Raw genomic sequence first — 21,535 nt, forward strand, 5'->3', positions numbered from 1 at the left:
GCGCAGTCCATTCTACGGGGCTGGGCGCTCTGCGGCCACCTGTCGCACAGCCGGGCCCCTTTGCTTTCTCCCCGAGCACGGCGCCGGGACCCGCACACAGACGGCGCGCACCTCTCCCTGAGTGAACCCGGCCGCTCCCCCGGAGCCTGTTTCACACCGGGTGTGCTGCGCGGCAGCGCCCCCTAGCGGGCCAGCCCTTGCCCCGCGAGCTCTCCGGACCAATGGGCGCTGGCTCTAATATTCATGAGCTGCCGGGGGCCAATGGGCGGCCAGGCGCGGCTGGAGGGGCCGAGAAGGCTGGGCATGGAGAAGTCCAAGAGGAACCTGCTCACGTTGAAGCGAGGGGACCTCTGCCCAGCCCTGGGCTCCCGCGGCTGCCCGCAGGCTGCTCTCTCCGGGCGCGGAGCAAAGGAAGAGGCAGAATAAGGGGAAGCTGCCGCGGGGGCTTGTCACCTGCTGGCCCAGGCTGCGCGGGGCAGGGACGGCGGGCTGCCTCCATGGGGAGGGCTGGCTGCGGCTTGCCTCGCCTGTGCGTGCGGTGGGCAGCGCTGCTGCTAGCGCTCTGGCCCTGCTGCGCCCACGGGAACTGGATGTGAGTCGGGGGCCGGCGGGCGGGCAGCGATGGGGCTGGCGGGACGGCCGGGGGAGGGGGCATTTCTGTGGCCGAGAGACTCCGGCTGCCTGGCTCTCACTCCCGGGCTGGTTCCGCAGGTGGCTGGGCATCGCCTCCTTCGGGGTCCCGGAGAAGCTGGGCTGCGCCGGGCTGCCGCTGAGCGGCCGCCAGAAGGAGCTGTGCAAGAGGAAGCCCCACCTGCTGCCCAGCATCCGCGAGGGCGCGCGGCTGGGCATCCAGGAGTGCCGGAGCCAATTCAGGCACGAGCGGTGGGACTGCCTCCTGCTGCCCCCCGACTCCGACTTCTCCGTCTTCGGCGCCGAGCTGAGCAGCGGTGAGTCCGCGGGGGCTGGGGGGAGAGCGCCCAGCCGCTGGGGGGGGGGGGGGGGATCCCGAGCCCGCTGGTGCCTGCCAAGCCTTGGCCGCCGACCAGCGTTCGCCCCACCTGGAGCGCAGCGGGGCTCCCCGTCCCCCGGGAGGGCGCGATCCGCCCGTGTGCCGGGGCCAGACTGTGGCGCCGGGCGGGGACGAGCCAGAGGCTGGGGTGGGTGTGAAGGTTGCAGGGAGAGCAAAGGCTCGGCTCCCCCGCGACCTGTCCTCGCTTGTGAAGGGCAGAGGGGCCGGGAGGGGGGAATCCCAAGGGCCGCCCGTGCCCGGCGCCCCCCGTGCGTCCCCTCCATCAGCTGCTCTTCAGATACTGGCTGGCTTTAAATATGGGAGTAGCCAATGGGAATTGGCTGAATCAAGCCTTAAACTAGGGGTAAATTTGTCTGTATTAGATGAAAGCATCAGATCCTGCAAGAAGCTCTCTCCGGGCTCTCCTGGAGCCTTGCTGACTTGGCATCTATAGTGGAGCAGTTTGTAGGGTCTGGGCCCAACTTAACAATTAAACACCTGTCAGATGTTTATGGCTTTAGATACTGTTAACAAGTTATGACCAAGGCAGGGATGGCACACACGTACAGAGGAGTGAGTAGTGTCATTGCTCCCAAATACATGAGTATTCCCACTGAAGTCCTGTGCCGGAGGTTACTCATCCATGTCAGTGTTCGCAGGATTTGGGTTCAATCCCATGCTACTTGCCTGAATGAAGAGTGCACAATCAGGTCCTTATTCAGTAGTTTAAGATTGTATTTTGTTCCCATGTAATGGTCACTAAATGCTATCACTTGTGAAATAAACCACAAAAATAAATAACTAAAAATAAGCAATACAAATTAATGTAAATTCAGAAAGGTCATCCTTGCACATAACATTATTCATGTGAATACTCCTGTGGACATCAGTTGGGCCCAAACTGAGGGACTGACCCTGCAGATACTTACACACAAGTGTCTTTACTAGTGTGAATAGTCTCGTTGGTGTTTTTTAAGGGAAAAATTGTTTTGGTGCCATCAAAACACTCTAGTAGAAATGAAGTTCCTTTTCAGTGAGCAGTATGGAATAACTAAAACTCTCTTTTATAACAGTGGAGAAAATAGTAGTTCTTCAACTGATGGCAGGATGTTTTAAATGGTCTTAATGGTGTTCTAACCTTACCAAAGCCTTTAAAGATATCAGGCCAGATTCTCTGGGGCATTCGCTTTATGCCACGCCTCCAGCAGAATTTGGCTCTAAAGCTGGCTTAACCGGCATGGGAAGAGTCATCCCAGGGCAAAGATCATCCATTGGTGGCATAAAGATAGCATTGGGGCTTTATGCCACTTCCCCTTCTTAATGCCAGCCTACCAGAGAAAAGGGGGTATGGCCAAAACACCCTTGTGCCACTCTGATCCCTGGCTGTGGTTTCAGCTTCTTGTGATTGTTGCACGCTTTGTAAATTAGAACAGCCCTGAGGTTCTTAAAGGTGGTATACAGTGGGATCTGGCCCTGTACAAAGGCAACACTATGATCCTGGGTGTGCACAGGTGAGCTTCGGGTTGCCCCATGATCTGAACCATTTTCTCCTTATTCAAATCAGTATTAATGGTGGAAAGCAGCAGGGCTGGTCAGAAATTTTCAACTGAAATTTATTTTTGAAATTTGGTCAAAATTTTCTGATGCCAAAAAACCCAAAATCCACTTCTGAAAGTGGCGAACAAAATGACACACGCTCAGAATGAAGTAGCATAGTTAAGGGAACAGTCATGAAAAAAATCAAATGTATGTGAGTAGTCCTTCCGCATCTGTGAAGTCTTGTTAGGTTGGAGTCTCAGTTCCATTACACCTGTGTAACTCCATGAATCAGGCTCACTGACATCAGTGGGATATGGTGTAAATAATGACTGTAGAGCTCTCTCATTATTCCCCTTGAATAATAGCTACTGGGGATTGACTTCCAAGATTCATCTGTGAAAATTAATAGTGGTCAGATGTGGTTAATCTCTAAAATAACATTTCAATGCATTCTTTTTAGGCACCAAGGAAACAGCCTTTATATATGCAGTGACGGCGGCAGGCCTTGTACATGCAGTGACTCGATCATGCAGTGCAGGAAATATGACTGAGTGCTCCTGTGATACAAACCTGCAAAACGGTGGCTCAGCCACTGAAGGCTGGCACTGGGGTGGCTGCTCTGATGACATCCATTATGGAATGTGGTTTAGCAGAAAGTTCTTAGATGGGCCCATTAAGAATATAACTGGAAAAGACGGGAATGGACTGATCTCAATGAACCTGCACAATAACGAGGCTGGAAGGCAGGTATGCATTAGAAGTTAGAAATCGAACCAAATGCTCGTTAGATTTAACTGCCCAAAGTGGCATTAATGCAAAGAGACCTGATTCTGACTGCAAGTAAGGATTGGGCCCATGGCAAGAGCCAAACTAAAATCTCCAGAGCAAAGAATTTCAAAACTGAGGCTAAAAATCCAGGCTATCATCTATCTCACTCACTTTATAGTTAAAAAATAAAATCCACAAAATAATTTTGAGTCAGAGGTGGAATGCAGTAGAGACTTTTACCTTTCATGCCCCTTCTTTAGTAAAATTAACCACACACTTCTCAGAATAATGCTTGTGGCTTTATTTCCTTTCAGTTATATACAGTGGGCTGCCTTTTTTTTTTTTGGAACCTTTCTGTGAGTTGACAGAGTGGACATCAGGTTTCTTAGCGGGTATAGTCTATTTTTTTAAGAATTGCTCTTTACTTTGTTGCCTACAGTGTATTACATGCTGTTAAATACACCTATGAATAAGCATTTTTAGACAGTTTATATACAGTCTTTTCCTGAAAGAAGCTGAGCACCCACAACTCTCAGGGAAGTCAGCATAAGCTTTGAAATCAGTTGCAAAACTCCCATTGACTTCAGCAGGATCAGGATTAGGGCCTGCTGTCTGCAATGATCAGGCACTTGCCTATCGCTCTCTGAGCTCTACCTACACTTAAAATTAAATAAAAAATGTTAGCATTGAGTACCACAGTTAGACTGAGGTAGCCCCTTGTCTTGACCATTTCCATCGATGTAGGCAGCATCTATGCTATAGCAGCATAGCTATAGCATTGTGGCTGTAGTGTAGATAATCCCAGGGTAGTTGAGATCAATGGACTGATTTGCAGAGTAAGGTACCACTTTGTGTGAATGAGGATGGCAGAATCTGCCCCAATGAGAATCTAGGACCTTACAGGATTGCAGGCATTTTGTAATACAGAACTCTGCAGTACAGCACAGAAAAGAGCACTGTAGAAATCATTGGGTGCCCACACCTTAGTATATGCTGCATTTTTCTACAGCGCAGCACTGGTTTTTGTATTAAAGAAATTTCATCCATAGCAAGCTTGAAGCAGTTAATGATCTTTAGCCACACTGTTTTTGCAGAAGAGCTGGAATTGTTGTTAAATACCCTTGGAGAAAGTATGCAGACTATTCTGTGTAATTTCCATACAGTAAATATTTTTCAACTTAGCTGTGAGCTGTAGGGTAAAGCAAATATTGCAGCCTTTATGCAAAGTGAAAGCAAAAGCAGCCCTCATTATTTGCAGTTAGGATTTTACTCTAACTATGGTATTAGTGAGTAAAATAGCAGCATAAATTCTCTTGATTGTCCCAATTTCAAAATCCTTAAATAGACGTTGGAAAGAATTTAAACTGGTGTTCTGGGGCCTACAAGAAGGAGGTTTTGCAAGATATTGTGCTATCCTGTGACCTTGCATAATAAATACCATCATGTTTCTGATGCCATGTCATTGCAAGAATAGTCTTCCAGGGAGTGATGTGACACCATTCATTTGGAATAACTGGTACTGGCTTTGGTATGTGTAGAATACTCCAGTTCCTGTTCCATCTCCACTCCGAACCCTATGCCTAAGCTTTGATATCCTAGTTTGCTCTAGGACATGTAACTTAGAAAGTAGGAAGGATCGGAAGATCAGAAAGGAAGAGTGGTCCAATGTTTACTAGTCTGAGACTTGGAAGATCAACGTTCAATTCCCTGTTCTGTCACAGAGTTCCTGTGGCAAGTCATTTAGGCCCAGATCCTCAAAGGTATTAAGGGAGTTGGGCACCTAAATACTTTTGAGGCTGCGGGCCTTAGCTTCACTATGTCTCAGCTGCCCTTCTGTAAATGGGAGGAAATAATTCTACCTTACCTGACAGGTGTTGTGATAGGTGAATAGACTTGTGATTGTGAGGTGCTCAGATACTATGATACTTAAGATATCTAGACAGACTGGGGGCCAAACACTCCCTTCTGGTTCCACAAGTAGAAAGAAGAAAAAGGAATCGACCTGGGTGGGGTGGGCTCCGTCGTATGCAACCCCTGTTTCTCCAAGCACTGTAGAAACGTCTCCCTAGATGCTTCTTGAAAATAAGTGGGTACAAGTGAGCTGGTGACAGGAGGGGTTAGTCTCAGGAGTCTACTCCCCGGTTCCATGGAAATTCCAAGTGTATGTTAATTCTGACCCTTTCATACTGAACATACACTGTACCCCTCTTGCTAAGAGGAAGTTGGAGGCAGCAGCAGTCAGGACCAGGGCCGGTGCAACCACTAGGCGGTTGCCTAGGGTGCCAAGTGGTTGGGGGCAGCGGTGGAGCGGAGGTGAGCTGGGGCAGTGGGGCGCGGGGAGGGCCGCCTGTAGCAAGTAACGGGGGGGGGGGGGGGGGGGCGGCGCACAGGGGACCCGCTCCCTGCCTCAGCCGACCTCTCCTCCGCCTCCTCCCCTGAGCACCGCCCTGCTCTGATTCTCTCCCTCCCAGGCTTGCGTGCCGAACAGCTGATTGGCACCGCAAGTCTGGGAGGCGGGAGAAGCGGCGGCGTGCTCGGGGAGGAGGCGGAGCAGAGGTGAGCTGCTGCACGCAGCTCCCTGGGCCGAGGGAGGGGGCGGCGGGGAGCTGCCGCAGGGGTTCTGCCCGGGCCGAGGCGAGGGGGGCGGCAGCGGGGAGCTGCTGCGGGGTGGTGCAAGGTAGAAGTTTCGCCTAGGGCGTGAAACCTCCTTGCACCAGCCCTGGTCAGGACCATTATGAGAACGCTGCTCCTACAGGAGCTGTGGTGCTGGGGAAGGGAGATGTGGCAGCATGCAGCTTCCATATGGATTTCCTTTGTCTCTGGTGGGTCTCAGAGGAAGGAACCTCACACCTTTCTCTTGGGGGCGGGTGCAAACCCCTCCTCCCTCAGGGAATGATCAGGCTAAAACTGAGAGTCTGAACTCACTGGGTTCCATGTCCCCTAAAGGAATATACTAACTGACCCATCAGAATATTTTATTGACAGATAGAGGAACTCAGAAGTGTATTGCACTTCTTAGCTCCAAACATATTAGATAATGATTAGGGGACAGGATGGCTCAGAGGATGGCTAATGGAGCCATTTGGAATTGGTTATTGGTATGATACTGAATGAAATGTCACCTGCTCAGTTTGCCTGTGTGAAATGAGATGATGGTCTCATCAAGGTCCAGGTAATTGTCGTCAGAACCACAATCCCTGTTGGCACTCTTGGTGACCGCATCGGCAGAGTGGATTGAGTGGGTATGGACTGAAGTACTTACTCTGCCCTGTCATTGCTCCAAATGGGGCTGCTGCTTATAGACCAGCGTGTGTGGTCTAAACAGAGGATTCAGCCACCAGTGTAGACCTTTCACAAACACTAAATTCACCTCACGTCTCTGTATACACACCTGCATACATAACCCATAAAAGCACTGCAGTGCATGTGACAGTGCCCATATCACATGAGGTTCTAGCTGTAGTGGTCCAGAACGTATTGTACTTTGAAATGCCCTCAGATTATGCAGAAACAGTAGACCATCGTTTCCAGCATCCTGGCACAATCTGGTCTGCTTTCATTTAGATGCTTACCTATGACATTTGGCCTCATGCATAGAAGCTTGTTCCATGGCAATCTGTTGTTGCAGTCAGAATATGAATACACAGCCTCACAATGCTATCCTTGCAGTCACCTTTTAGAGCAGAACCACACTTTAATAAGGAAGGTGCATCCCACATCATAAAGTACCATGGGGAGAGGTGATCAGAAACACTTAGATAATCATAGACCAGACCAGAGGTGAGAGTGAGGCTCACATCATTCCTTTGCCCTTTTTCATTTATGTAGCCCCAATCCTCCAAACACACACATGCTTAATTTTACACACAAGAGTAGCCCCACTAACTTCAATGGGGCTATTCATGTGTGGAAAGTGAAGTTTGTGAAATTATTTGCAACATCAGGGCATATGTTTGTACAGCGCCTAGCACAATATGGTTTCAGTCTACTTGGGGATGCTACATTTTATCATAATACATATAACTAATAATGGTACCTAGGATAATACTTTGAAATAGCATCTCTTTGTAAAACAGGCTTACTGTTTACATTCTCTGTATGGTTTCTGTTTTTGTCATTTTTGTTAGCTTCTCAGGTTATTTACATTGTAACAATGGCCCTCTCCTCTCAGAGCCTAGCTTCTCCTCTGCCTTGATCATAGTGAAGTCTTAATGCCAAAGCTGTGACTATCCAATCATTTCCTTATCAACTGATTCTGAAGATACAAACACAGGATTATGACTGTACAAATAAGTAGTGAGGAAGAGAACACAAGTATCTGTCGTAATTGCAGGGGTGAATCAGAGTGTTACTGGAAGACTGTTGTAAATTGGGGATGCCCAAGGGTGGTCTGGGCATAGGTCCTATCCCCCATTCTTGCAGAGGAGCAGTTTGGGTGTTCCTACTGCCTGCTGTCCATCCGGACATAGCAGCTTCCAGCTCCAGATATGGCCCACCGGCACTGTTCCCTGTAAGCTGTGCGTGTCTGTGTGCGCACGCAGATCCTAAACCCAGCGCACATGGCGAAACACCATGTGCACAAAAATTTGCACAGAAGCACAACAATTTGCACAGAAATTTTTTGCAAACACGGCCTGTCAAAAATTAGAGGAAACATTGCCCACAGGGTCTAGAAATGTTGCCTTCATCTCCTTCCCAGTTCACTAGGTTCCATCTGCATTGACTAATGGTTCTAACAGGTCAGGGCACATGCCTGCTATTCCTCTTTAATGGCTCTGTGAATGCCTCACTTGTTTGACTTACCAGCGACCTCGAGCAACAAGCAATTTCTGTTCATGCACCAAGGAAGGTACAAGTCCAAGCAAATATGCTCGTGTATTTTTAATAATATTTGTAGAGTTATACATAATTAGATGTGACCTTGACGATCCAGGCACGTTGCCAGCGCAGCCCTCAGTATCACTCTGGGCTCAATCTGGCAACGTGCTGAAAGCCCTGAACTCCCACTGAAGTCAATGGGACCTAATCAGGGCAGGGTCCAGAGCTTCAGCCACGCTGATAGAAATGTGTTCATTTTTTGTTCCAAATTTACCATCATGTTAAAACTTAAGGCAGGGACAAATCACTTCCTCTGCACCAAATTATAACAACTACTCCTTTGTTAAACTTTGGTGTGTGGAGGAGGGGCGGGGTTGGTGCCACTCAACACACAAATAAAGATAGTCCTGGGTCCTTGGAGTTTGCAGCCTAATACCCTGACTCTTAAATCTGCCCTTTGTGGATGGAGCAGTCCCCCTGATGTCACTAAGGCTCTGCATGAGGGCAGGGCTACAGTGGCTCTGATCAGTCTGCAGGATAAAGTAAGAGTTGTTGTGAAACCCAGAGGAAGGTGTTAAATTGGTATTTTTCCTCTCTCTCCCCCCCCCCCCCTTCTTTCCTCCCCTTTTATAAATGCTAGGGTGGGGAAGGCATGTGATGGACATGGGCGAGTGTATGTGGGCAGTGGGTCTTTGGGAGGGATTTGAGTAAACAGAGGACAAGTTTTTTCCTGGGGATGTTGAAGAATTTGCTCCATAGTTTATGTGGAAGTGTGTGTTCCTGTACAGATCTTCTAAGATCTCCTAAGATCTTTGTATTGGTGGTAAAGATACTCAAACTGGAAAACACACCAAACTCTATTGCCTTATTAGTCTGCTGTAGGCTTACCCCAAGGTCCCTTTTACACTCAGTTGTTATGAATCAGAGTAAATGCCCCTTAAACTTTCTGCACTAATAGCTTAAAGAATGTATATACTTTGCTGTATAAAGAGTTTAAAGAGAAGCTTGTAGCTCCACTATCAAGTCTTAAAAATCAGCCTTTTTTAACACTCTCCAGCTACTGGTGCTTCAAAACAATGTCATCAATAAATTGTTTTGTGATTAAAATATATACATGAGTTGTGGGAGTGTAGGACAGGGACAAGTTAGATACACTACAGACAACTATAATATGGACTTTTCCACACAGTTACCAATGAATCCATAGGGAGTGTTAATAATGGAGACGTTAAAAAAAATTTGGCTTCATCATTTTGCTACGTCTGTGTATATGATAGTTTTTTAAACTTTTCCAGAGCTGTGTCACGTGTACCAATAGACACACCTTGTTGTTTACTTCTACATATGACCATCCATGAGAGATTGAAGGGGAAGCCGTTACGCTCAGTCTGCTAAAGATCTGAGCTGCAGTCCTGGCTGTAGAAAGTTAGTGCTTTGTTTACAGTCTACAGTTTTTCAAGGCTCGCTCCCATATAAGCTCTGCCTAGATTCTTGTGTGCGCTGCAGAAGCCTAATTAAGGCTGCAGACACCCTTTGCCCTGCAGACAGTTTTTATTAAATCGACTTATATCTGAAAAGGATTTAAAATTTATTCCACCCAACAGAAACACTTCAAACAGGAAAGTATTAACTCTACTAATATTTCTAAAATACTGCAGTTATAAAAAACATGGATAAGTTACATTATCAAAGCATGTTAGCTAGTATTTGTGTGCAGTGAAAAAATGCATTGAAAACAAGACGTTAATGGCAAACCTAACTTAATACCTACCCTACCTACCTACAACAGGAGAGCCTGATCCTGTCCGTGTTACAGCCACCTGGGACTTCACCTAAGCCCCTAGATCTAAATGTCCTCCTCTAAATCCACTCTTATTCCCAAACTGTGCACTGTTAAACATCATTGCTATGTTCCACTCAAGAGGTGGATGCATTTCAGCGATGGGTGGAATGATTAAGTATATGTAGTTTGGGGGAAATGTTGAATCCTTCAGAATGAAAAAAAGGCATAAATGCCAATTTTGAAGGAGTAATAATGGAAACTTACAACTTATTTTGTCTTGCTAAGATGAGCTGCAGCTGGTCAGCACCTCAAAAAAGTCAGGCTGTGTGTGTGTCTCCAGCTAGGTACCCAGAGCGAGTAGCCACTAAAACTTTGTCCCTGCTGTGGCCTTATTTCCCCATCAGTAAAATGCTTGGAGATCTATGGATTACCAGCGAATGAGCAGTATTTTTAATGAATGAGGGAATATGGTGGAATTAAAGTCTGAATATTGGTCTTGATTTGTTTTCAGGCTGTAGCAAAGCTGTTGTCAGTGGATTGCCGTTGTCATGGAGTTTCTGGGTCCTGTGCTGTAAAAACTTGTTGGAAAACTATGTCTTCATTTGAAAAGATTGGCCAGTATTTAAAAGATAGATATGAAAACAGTATACAGATATCAGACAGACTGAAGAAAAAGCTACGCAGGAAAGAAAAAACCCAACGGAAAATACCAATCCGCAAGGAAGATCTTCTCTACATAAACAAGTCGCCCAACTACTGTGTAGAGGATCGCAGACTTGGGATTCCTGGAACACAGGGAAGGGAATGCAACCGCACTTCAGAGGGACCAGATGGTTGCAACCTCCTCTGCTGTGGCCGTGGTTACAACACTCATGTGGTCAGACACGTGGAGAGGTGCGAATGCAAGTTTGTCTGGTGCTGCTACGTACGCTGCAGAAGGTGTGAGAGCATGACTGATGTTCATACCTGCAAATGAGATAATCTGCCTCCGAAAACCAAAGCAACTTCTTCCTGCTGAACAGGACTCATTCCTCCTGTGTTGGGATAACAAGAGGATCAATCTCAGTAACAGAGCTCACGGAATGTATTGTATTCCAAACGGTTTGGTTTCTAACCGAAAGAGCAATTCAAGACAAAGAGTAGCCTGCACAAAGTGATAAAGTAACAGCAAAAAAGGCCATGCCTTTTGAGAAGTCCAGGTGGATAGGTGACACATTTGAATATGTAACTCCACAGCTAGTTAGGGGCATTAAACTTTTCATCAGCAACAGCCATAACATGATCAAGAATTGCCTTAACATTGTCAATAAATACAATGGAAAAAAGTCAAGAGGAGGTATTGGCTTTTAATGGCCACAGGCTGAAGGGATACTGGACATGTGAGAGGTGTCCTGGAGTCCTCACTCCCATCTGTTAATAAAGGGAACCTTTCAGGAACTAGAATTACCCATGTATGGCTTGTTCCTGCATGCTGCTGAAAGAAATGAGAATGCAAAGCTCTACTGTTGAACATGCAGTGCTTGATTAGCCATTGTACAGTCACGTAGTGTAAATGTGTTGGTGCTCAGTAATGTGAGCTGAGTACGTGGGAGAGTGGGGATAATGGGTATATTTTGGGTGGAGATGGGGCATGGCCAGGCTGTTGGTGCTGGAGTTCATTCTAGTGAATGCAAATAGTGTGCACAGTAGCTGCCATTTTTAGTATTTTCACAAGCCCATCACTCAAATGCGCTTAGAACAAGTGAAAGGGGGGCAGTTGTGTAGGACAGAATGGTAGCTGAAGGAAACAGACTGCTGCAGCCTGCTCCTCCAGGTCTCATATATGCGTGGGGCACAGTCAGCCCCATACCCATACCTTTAGCCCCACTGCCCTCAGCGTACTGTACTGTTGGGTCAAAATTAACAATTCACCATCTTCAGCTGTTTTGGTGGTGGCTTTAGCTCTGGTTCTCTTAATCCTTAGACACATCACATGCAGGATCAAACCAGGAGAAATTTATCATAAAGGGAAATAAATGTCAAAAACAGAACTTGTTTTTCTCCTGCCTTTAAGAACATAAGTATGGTCATATTGGATCAGACCAATGATCCATCTAGCCCAGTATCCTGCCTTCTGACAGTGGCTGGTACCAAATGCTTCAAAGGGAATGAATGGAACAGGGCAATTTATTGAATGTTCTGTCCCGTCATCCAGGCCCAGCTTCTGGCAGTCAGAGTTTAGGGACCCCCAGAGCATAGAGTTGCATCCCAGACCCGCTTGACTAATAGCCGTTGACGGACCTATCCACCATGAATATCTTTGCAGCTACAGTAGCTAGAATATTTCAATAGGTCATTCCCCAGCCAGTGTTGCTTATAAAACAAGATCAAATGCATAATGTATTTGATAGATTAGCTCACAGCATTAAAATATTTACTGATATTTTTTCCCCATTCAGGGATTAGGCATTACCCATGCATAGCTTGTTCCTGCACACTGCTGAAAGAAATGGGGATGCAAAGCTCAACTGTTGAACATGCAGTGTTTGCTCAGCAACTGTGCAGAGGCATCCATGTAGTATATGAAATGCATCTGGTGCTCATTGTTTATTTGTATGTAATTATGTGTTAAATACTGCTTTAAAAGCAGTGTGTGAAAGGGTTTTGGTTGCTGAAATATACAAAGATGTATTTTTGATAAGATAAAGTTTATATTTTGTAAATATTTAAATTATGCAAGTTATAGAAAAGGCTTTAAAGGTATGTGTATTAAGTTCCCTGAACTAACATTAGATTACGTTTGACATTTTCTGGTTAGACCTGTTACTGTTGCAGTAGCTTTTAACTGACTTTTATTCACTCGTGTAAGGGGAAAACATGTATTTGAGCTATTACATAAATGACTTATTTCTTACCAGCAGGGCACTTTTAGATATTACAGCTAAAATACACCTATGATGACACACTGAGAATTTAATTTTTGAAATGAGCAATTGAATTATACATTTTCCTTTTCCTCTTAATTTTGCTTTGCAACTTATTCACTGAGTGAAATCCTGGCCCTTTTGAAGTCAACGGCAAAACTCCCATTAACATCAGCGAGGCTAGGATTTCACCTATGGAATCTTATCAACTGTAATTTTTAAAAACAAACTAGCATAGACATTTTAGTTGAGAATTTAAAAGTTGTTTAGGTGCCTAATTCTCATCAACTTTAATTAAATTTCTAATTTAATTGGGTGTTGAGATCCCTTAGCTAGGTTTGAAAATCTCAGCCTTTACTCTCATTTGTTTGAGGAAGACCTAGAGAACACAACAAACACTTCCATTTGTTTTGTACTTACGTTATTTTTCTTGTACATGATGATACTGGATTTCTCCTCATATTTCCTGTTCGATTTACATATGAGGTTTTCTAAAGAAGTAAACTACATTTACTGACATCAGAACCACTCAAGAAAGATTCCAGCTGGGTGAAATTCACCACCGTTGCCAAGTCAGCACAAGGCCTGACTCTGTTTTGAGGGCTCAAGTGTGACATACATGGTTCATATGCTTTGTGCTGGCCCCTGATGGATATGTATCTTACAAACCACCAGTGACAGGGATTCCATAATGGGAGTTTTTCCTGTATGATGACTGCAAGCTATGATAATTTATAAAATATGGGATTACAGTACTCTTGAAGGGGTATGTTACCATAGAGGGGCACAATATATAATTTCTCCTTAAAGAACAGATTTCCCCCAAATCTAAATTGGATTAAAGAAGGGATAGTAGAAAGAGATACTCCCTCTCGTACCTTAGATGGGAGAAGCTGCTTCTCTCAGTCACGTTCCTTCACTCTGTCATTTTTGTAAGCATGGAGCAGCAATTTGTGAAAAGTAGCAAAGCTGTGAAAAATGCCACAGGTCTATTTTTTCCAAACAAAGAATAATTATGACCTCTTCTTTAAACTCAAACTATGTTAATTATTTATGCCAGTTTCAGAAAAACCATGGGCTAGTATTTTAGGGAGAGAAGTTTAAACATGATTGGGCTAAATTCATCCTGGGAACAATTTTGTCAAGGTCAGTGAAGTTACAGTCAGGATGAATTTGACCCATTTTGTTTGCATGCTAATTGTGTAATTTACCAGTCTCTGTGGACAGTGATAGCGAGAGAAAACTACCTATTGAGTGGAGATCTCTCACTAAAGGAAAAAATATATTGCTACGGAAATTCTCTCTCTTATTGGCCAAATTGCTCTGTGCTGGGACAGCACTTTCTAGTGCATTGCCTAAATTGCAGGATGCATAGTGAACACTACAGATATATGTAGCAAGAACAAAATGTAGGTAGAGAGCAAAAGTCAGTGTGGGCCAGCCAGAGGACATAGTCAAAAGGATACATATTAGGACTGAGATATTCAAAGGAGCATATAAGTGTCAAGTGTCCAGCTTCCATTGATTTTTATTAGGCGTTGGTTACATGACTTCTTTGAAAATCTCAACCTAGGATGTTTGTGTCACACTTTTAAAAGTTATAAATGACTCATTGGCAGTGAGCACTGTAACAACAATATTTGCTAAGAGATATGGCTCCGTTAATATTAAATACCTAGCTCAAATATAGCACTTTTCATCTATAGATCTCAAAGTGCTTTACAAAGAAAATTGGTACCATTAATCCTATTTTACATATGGAGACGCATAGAGAGGCAAAGTGACTTGCCCAAGGTCGTCCAGCAGAGCAGTAGCAGTCCTGGGACTAGAACCCAGGTCTTCTGAGCCCCTGTCCAGTGCTCTATCCTGCGTCTGTTTTCTACTCCAGCTATTGGGAAAAGGAAGGTGACTTACTTTATAGTAACTGGAGTTCTTTGAGATGTGTGATCCCTGCAGGTATTTAGAATGGGTGCATGTGTGCTCGGGACTGGAAATTCTTCAAAAGCAGCATCTGTTGGGCTGCACCTCCTTGTGCTGCGAACTGAGAAGTGGACCCACTGCCCCTTCATTTCCTACTCTACCACAAATCACATGCAGATCCAAAGCAGAGGGGAAAGAAGGTGGGTTGTGAATACCCACAGGGACCACACATCTGGAAGAATTCCAGTTACTATAAGGTAAGTAACTTTCCTTTCTTCGAGTGCTGATCCCCATGCGTACTCACTGTGGGTGGTTCCTAGGCAGTGCTTATTTAGGAGGGGTGTGCGTGCAAGTACATGGCACCACAGTCTGCAGGATGGCTGAACCAAAGGATGCACCATCTGCTGAACTCCAAGTGACTGCTCTGCAGATTTCAGAAAGAGGGACACCTTGCAGTGATGCGGCAGCCTGTGCCCTAGTTGCGTGAGCTGATACCAGGTGAAGGAGGAGTTGCTGTGAGCTACTAGCAGAGGAAGATGCACCCACAGATCCACCTTGAGAGTCTCTGAGAAGATAGGGCCTCACCCCTCATTCTTTTGGCAAATGAAGTGAGCAGTCAAGGAGATTATCAAAATGGCTTTGTTCAATCCAGGTAGAAAGCCAGGGCCCTTCGAACATCTAGACAGAATAATCTCATGTTGTCTGTAGTGTGGTGGGACTTTGGGTAAAATATAGGCAAATGAACCATGTAATTCAGATGAAGTCTGCCGGGACCTTAGGAATAAACGTCGGATATAATCAGAAGGACACTGTCTGTATGAAAGACAGTATAAGGTGGCTCTGCCCTGAGGGCACCAAGCACACCTACTCTCCGAGCTAAAGTAATGGCTGTCAAAAAGTAAGTTTCGTTGATAAATGCAGGAAGGAGCATGAACCCAAGGACTCAAAGGGTGGCCGCATAATTGCCGTTAGTACTCAGTTCAGATTGCAGGGTGGTGTAGGTTGAGACACAGGAGGAAAAGTTCTAGCACTGCTTTTGTGGGATGAGTAAAAACTGAGTAGCTCTCTGTAAGAGGGTGCAAATGTGCTGATAGTTGCAAGATGCACTTTCAGGAAGCTGACTGGAAGTCCTGGTGTCTTTAGGAAGAGGAGGTAATCAAGGCGATAGGGAAGTTCTGGAGGAAGGATGCGAAGTGGAAGCACTTTTCCCTGTCATCTAAAACACGTAGAAGGGTTTCTACTATTAAGCAAGATGGATTGTGCTGCTTTTGAACAGGTTCATTTTAAGTCTGTTCGCCACCAAAACCCAGCTGTCAGCTGGAAGGAAGTCAAGTTGGGATGGTTGGTTTTGTCCCGCATTCTGAGACAGGAATGTGGGAAGTGACTGCAGGTGGTCAATTGCAGGGCTATGGTGAACCAAACTGACACAGCCACTATTGTGCTATTACAATTACTGTCTCTGTGTATTTTCCAGAGAACACAAGGTACGAGGGGAATGGGAGGAAAGAAATATGTTAACACTTCTGAAAATAGGAGTAGGAAGGCATCCCCTCTGGAGTCTGGACCCTGGCCATTGCTAGTGTAATAAGCTCGGCATTTCATGTTTTCTTGGGTGGCAAAGAGGTCCCAGGATGGGTACCCTCATTGTTGGAAGATTCGTTGGACCAACAAATAACAGAGATCCCACTCGTCGTCATTGTTAAAATGCCTGCTGAGCCTGTCTGTCAGGGAATTCATGACTCCCAGAAGAGGTGCTGCTAAGAAGATAATGTTGGGTTGGATGCATCCGTTCCCTATTCATACTGCTTCCTTACAGAAGGGTGTAAATCACTTCTCACTGCTTGTTTATGTAATAAACAGCGGTTGTGGTCTGCCATCCTGGAAAGACATGGGGTAGGTGATTGCTGAATGGGGGTTGAAGCTGGTGACAGAACACATGGTTAGCAGTGATTGAACGATTTGTCAAAATACCATTTCAGAATGTCATCTCTCTGCTGGGGCTGGGAATCAGGGAGTGGTGGATGGACACTGTTTTGATGTCCTATACTAACAACAGTTCCATCAGGATTGGGGACTCCAGATCACAATAGGTGGCCAAATCCATCCAGAAGGGTGTATCCCTGTTTCGCTGGAGGAAAGCTTGTCGGAGTCTTGTTTTGGGACGGATAGTTGAGGCTGAGACCTGTGGTGTGATACCATCGGTGTTCAGGGCACGTGCTCCTTATCATCTTTGCATTGCTCAGAGGACAGTTTTGGAGTAGCAGATGTTCCTACTACCACTGGTACCTGCCCAATCTCACCATGAGCTCCAGGTGAACCCTGTCTAAGGCCAGGCTTCAGCAAGACTCCAGAAGGGGAAAAGCTGCTCTCTTCTTTGAAGAATAATGAGCAGACTTCTCAGTCGTCTTGTGCGTCTCCTTACCCTCATCGTGCTTGCTCTTAATGGAGTCTTTCAGCTTGGTGGGGCATTCCGTTGGTGCTGGCACAATGTTACTCAGTGGTTCTGGCTGATGAGTTGGAGAACAAGAGGACCCTGGATCTGATCTTGGGCCTCAAGGCTAGCTCCATGAAGTGTTGGCAGAGCTGGAACTCCCGAGCTTGCCTAGCGTGAGAAGGAAAGGAGTGGCAAATCCCACACTTAGATGGGATGTGTGCCTACCCTAAGCGGTAGAGGCATGTGTTGTGAGGGTCGCTCACCCGGAAGACCCAGGGGCAGGTGAGGCAAGATTTAAAGCCCAGAACCCTGGGCATAAGGCCCCAGAGTTGGGAAAAGACAGGGTGACGAATCACACACACACACACACTACCCCCACACGAACTAAACTAGACTTATGCAAACTATCTAAAAATCAATAACTATTTACATGTAAACATCAAGCGGAAGAAGGGAATACTGGCACAGGAGAATTTCCATCACAGACCACAAGCAGTAAAAGAGGAACTGAAGGGTGTGGTTGGTCCATTCACCACTTATGCCCTTGGTTTGAAGCACAAAGAGACATAATCCACAGTGCAGACTAGCAGACACTGCTATTGAAGAATTTCTGCTCCTGGACTCATGGAGCACCTGACCACCAACAGTGATTACCCTTAGGGACCAGTACTCAAAGAAGAAATTGTGGTTTATCAGTTACAACTGTATGGTAACTGCTGGCATTTTAATATCAACCACAGCATCAGCAATAAGAAAACGATCCCCACTGTAGCCTCCAGTAATTTTTTAAAACATGCAATAGTAATGTAAACCACTCTGAAAATGCATTTCTTAGACTCTCATGATTCATATTTCTGGAAGGCAGTTGTGTTTCTTTTACAGACAGGTGGCAAATGGTGTAACTCCACTGAATTGAGTGGTATCTATAAAGTCTAATTACAACATTAATTTCAGATAACTAATGCCAAAATATACCTGACCCTGATCTAGGTTCTGCTGTCGCACTAGTTTAACTTCTGTGTAGCTCCACTAACTTCTGTGGTCTAGCTCATGTTTTACACCAGCATAGAGAATAGAATCAGTCCCTTTACCAATGTGCCAGTTTAGTAGGATTGAAAATATGGTAGAAGATCTGGAATGTGACACTGCAATTCATTTTGCAGATATCTCAGTGATTTGTGATCACCACAGATGGGACTGGAATCAGGATTCAAGAACTTAATCTAAATGCACCATTCCTGATGTACAGTAGCTATCTTTTAGTTAGATTGCTAAACAATGGGATGTAATAAATAATGGCAAAAGTCACTAAACTTTTAAAAAACCCACAACTAATTTAGGGCTTGTCTACGTGGTACATTAGTGTGCATCAGCTTGGGTGCAAATTCTAGTGTGCACCAGAATGGTACATGCTAACTGTCCATGTGGACCCTTCTAGTGCACATTAAAGATTCCCTAGTGTGCACTGACATAATCCTGTTTCAAATCAAACAGTACTAAGTCAGCATCCACTAGGGAATTTCTAGTGCACACCAGCAGAGGGTGTGAGAACAGTGGGTGAGAGACACACCTCAGCTGGTGAGCACTAATGCACCAAATATAGAAGCTCTTAATACACTAATTGAACAACTGGATGTAGGTCCAGATATTTAATATAGCTACATGACATATAGTGCCATGTATCTTAGGAAATCTGCTACTGATCTTGAGTCCACTAACAAGGTAGAAAATTCCATCACATACACAAGATCAGAATCTGTCTTGTAGTTTGGTCATTTTTCTAACTCTCATGTGTCTACAACTAGGCAACTTAACTGTTAAACACCTGTGCACTTGCCCATGTTTTTGCTTAAATCAAACACAGTTTGGTATGATCAAACCTGTAATATGTATGGTTCAAACTTTTTAATTTAAAAAAAAAGTTGAAACTTACTATTGGGAAGGATTTTTGTAACCGCTTTCCCAGAAAGCTCTGAAAATTCGTGCCTTATTGGGAGACAGAATGAAATGTTTTATGATCACTTCTGTTTTCTACAGCCGAGACTAGAAACTTTAAACTATGGGTTAAAAAAAATGATCATTCCTAAGGTTACATTATTCATTTCCTTTTGTGCTGAAGGGTGCATTGTACCCCGTCAATAGCAAAGAAACAGGTCCATGACTGAAATAATATCCTTTTCTCCCCTGAAAGAAGCCCGCACACAATCAGCTGAGAAACTGGAGAGCCACTGAAACATAACACGGTGGATAAATTTTGTTTCAAACAACATCTTAAAGGTCAAATGCATTGAGTTAGAGAATCTATTTGTCTATCATCATTAAAAGGTTCTGCATAGAACAACATAACTTTGACATTGTCTAATTGCAATTTGGAATGTATTGATGGGGGATTGTGGCTGTTTTGATTTTTTGACTTGCTATTCATCCGTGATTACCCCAATTACTGCTAATTAAGGAGTTACCTCTAATTTAGGCCTTGTCTTCACTGCTAAAAAAGGGTGCATCTTTTATCTTGGAATAGCTCACGTCCGTTAGTTACCTGAGGTAAGAAACAGACCTTTTTAAGCAGCAAAGACAAGCCCTTAAAGAAAAAAGTAACTTAGTTTAGTGCTAACTGGTTTTGGAGCTTCACAGTCTTTGTGCACTTCTTGAGATTCCACTCCATCAAGGGTAAGATGATTGGTAATCCTACTCAGAGCATGGCACATGCTATGACTCCTGGCTCAATGTTTATGAATCATTGTCTGCAAGAACGGAAACTTTGATTCAAGTGTTGTAGACAAAAATAATCTAAAGTCCATTTATTGAATGGACATATTGACTATCATGAATTAGCGATGAGCTAACACAAATGTTTTTGTGTACCCCACTGTTACATTAAAATCATACCATCTCCCACATTGGCTCTCAGAAGTTAAAGCTCTGAATGCTAGGATAGATTTCCCACAAAAAACTCAGGTACCATGGAAAGTGTTGGCAATTCAGTGGTTAGCACTGCTTCCTTTTACTCAACACCCTACTAGTGCTTTATTTTAGTATTAAGAGGCAATATGCTCCTGGAGATGTAAAACGGAGGTCCTAATCACTTACAGTCATTAAAGATCCCAGGGTACTTTGGCCAAATAGTGACATCGCCCCTGCATTAGTTTGGATAATAAAATTTTGCCTACCAAAATGACCCTGAAATTTCAGTTGGATACAGCATGCTTCACTTCTTGACCTAAGCAATTGATTATTGTTGCCGTTATGGTCCAATTCTGCTCCCACCAAATCTCAATATGAGATCAGCTGTTGACTTCCCTAGGAGCAGGACTGGGCCCTTAAGTAGCCAAGCTGGTGTCATCCCACAGGGATGAGGATGACATGATATTGCTGCAGATATTACTTTCATGGATCAGTAACTGGTTAAAGGACAGGAAACAAAGGGTAGGAATAAATGATCAGTTTTCACAATGGAGAAAGGTTAATACTGGGGTCCCCCAGGGATCTGTACTGGGGCCAGTGCTGGGCAACAAATTCATTAATGATCTGGAAAAAGGGGTAATCGGTGAAGTGGCAAAGTTTGTAGATGATACAAAACTACTCAAGAGTTAATTCCAAAGCAGACTGCGAAGAGTTACAAAGGGATTTCAAAAAACGGGGTGACTGGGCAACAAAAGGGCAGATGAAATTCAATGTGGATAAATGCAAAGTAATGCACGTTGGAAGATATATTCCCAACTACACATACAAAAGGACAGGGTCTAAATTAGCTGTTACCACTCAAGAAAGATCTTGGAGTCATTCAAGATCTTGGACACTTCTCTGACACAATCTGCTCAATGTGTAGTGGGAGTCCAAAAAGCTAAGAGACTGTTAGGAACCATTAGGAAAGGGATAGATAAGACAGTAAATATAATGCCACTATATAAAGTCATAGTGGGCCCACACCTTGAATACAGCATGCAGTTCCTGTCATCCCATCCCAAAAAAGATATATTAGAATTGGAAAAGGTGCAGGAAGGGCAACAAAAGTGATTAGGGGTATAAAACAGCTTCCATTTGAGGAGAGATTAAAAGACTAGGGCTGTTCATCTTGGAAAAGAAACAACTAAGGGAGGATATGATCGAAGTCTACAGAATCATGAATGGTGTGGAGAAAGTGAAAGTGTTATTTTCCCCTACACAACAACTAGGAGTAACCTGATGAAATAATAGGCAGCAGGTTTAAAACAAACAAAAGTAATTACTTCCTCACACAATGCACAGTCAACCTGTGGAACTCATTGCCACGGGATGTTGTGAAGGCCGAAAGTATACCTGTGTTCAAAAAAGAATTAGCTAAGTTCATGGATGATAGGTCCATCAATGGCGATTAACCA

At 44.6% G+C, this 21,535-nt stretch overlaps 2 protein-coding genes across 3 annotated transcripts in view; one reads left to right on the forward strand and one right to left on the reverse strand.

The window, feature by feature from the left end:
- Window positions 1-271: 271 nt before the first annotated feature.
- On the forward strand, window positions 272-12,919 carry WNT16 (Wnt family member 16). Its single transcript, XM_048836191.2, has 4 exons — window positions 272-592; window positions 712-947; window positions 3,009-3,295; window positions 10,429-12,919. Exons 1-4 carry the CDS (start codon window positions 498-500, stop codon window positions 10,891-10,893), a joined length of 1,083 nt encoding a protein of 360 aa, XP_048692148.2. The 5' UTR covers window positions 272-497; the 3' UTR covers window positions 10,894-12,919.
- The window catches only part of FAM3C (FAM3 metabolism regulating signaling molecule C), a 67,821-nt gene continuing 48,891 nt past the window's right edge, over window positions 2,606-21,535 (reverse strand). Inside the window, exon 11 of one of the 2 annotated variants that reach the window (XM_075124446.1) lies at window positions 2,606-2,941. The gene's annotated coding sequence lies outside the window, so the exon portion shown is untranslated. Of the gene's footprint in view, window positions 2,942-9,705; window positions 10,952-21,535 lie in introns of those variants that run through there. The other variant, XM_048836193.2, reaches the window with a different exon arrangement.

The sequence above is a fragment of the Caretta caretta genome, chromosome 1, assembly GCF_965140235.1.
Source record: "Caretta caretta isolate rCarCar2 chromosome 1, rCarCar1.hap1, whole genome shotgun sequence".
NCBI lineage: Eukaryota > Metazoa > Chordata > Testudines > Cheloniidae > Caretta > Caretta caretta.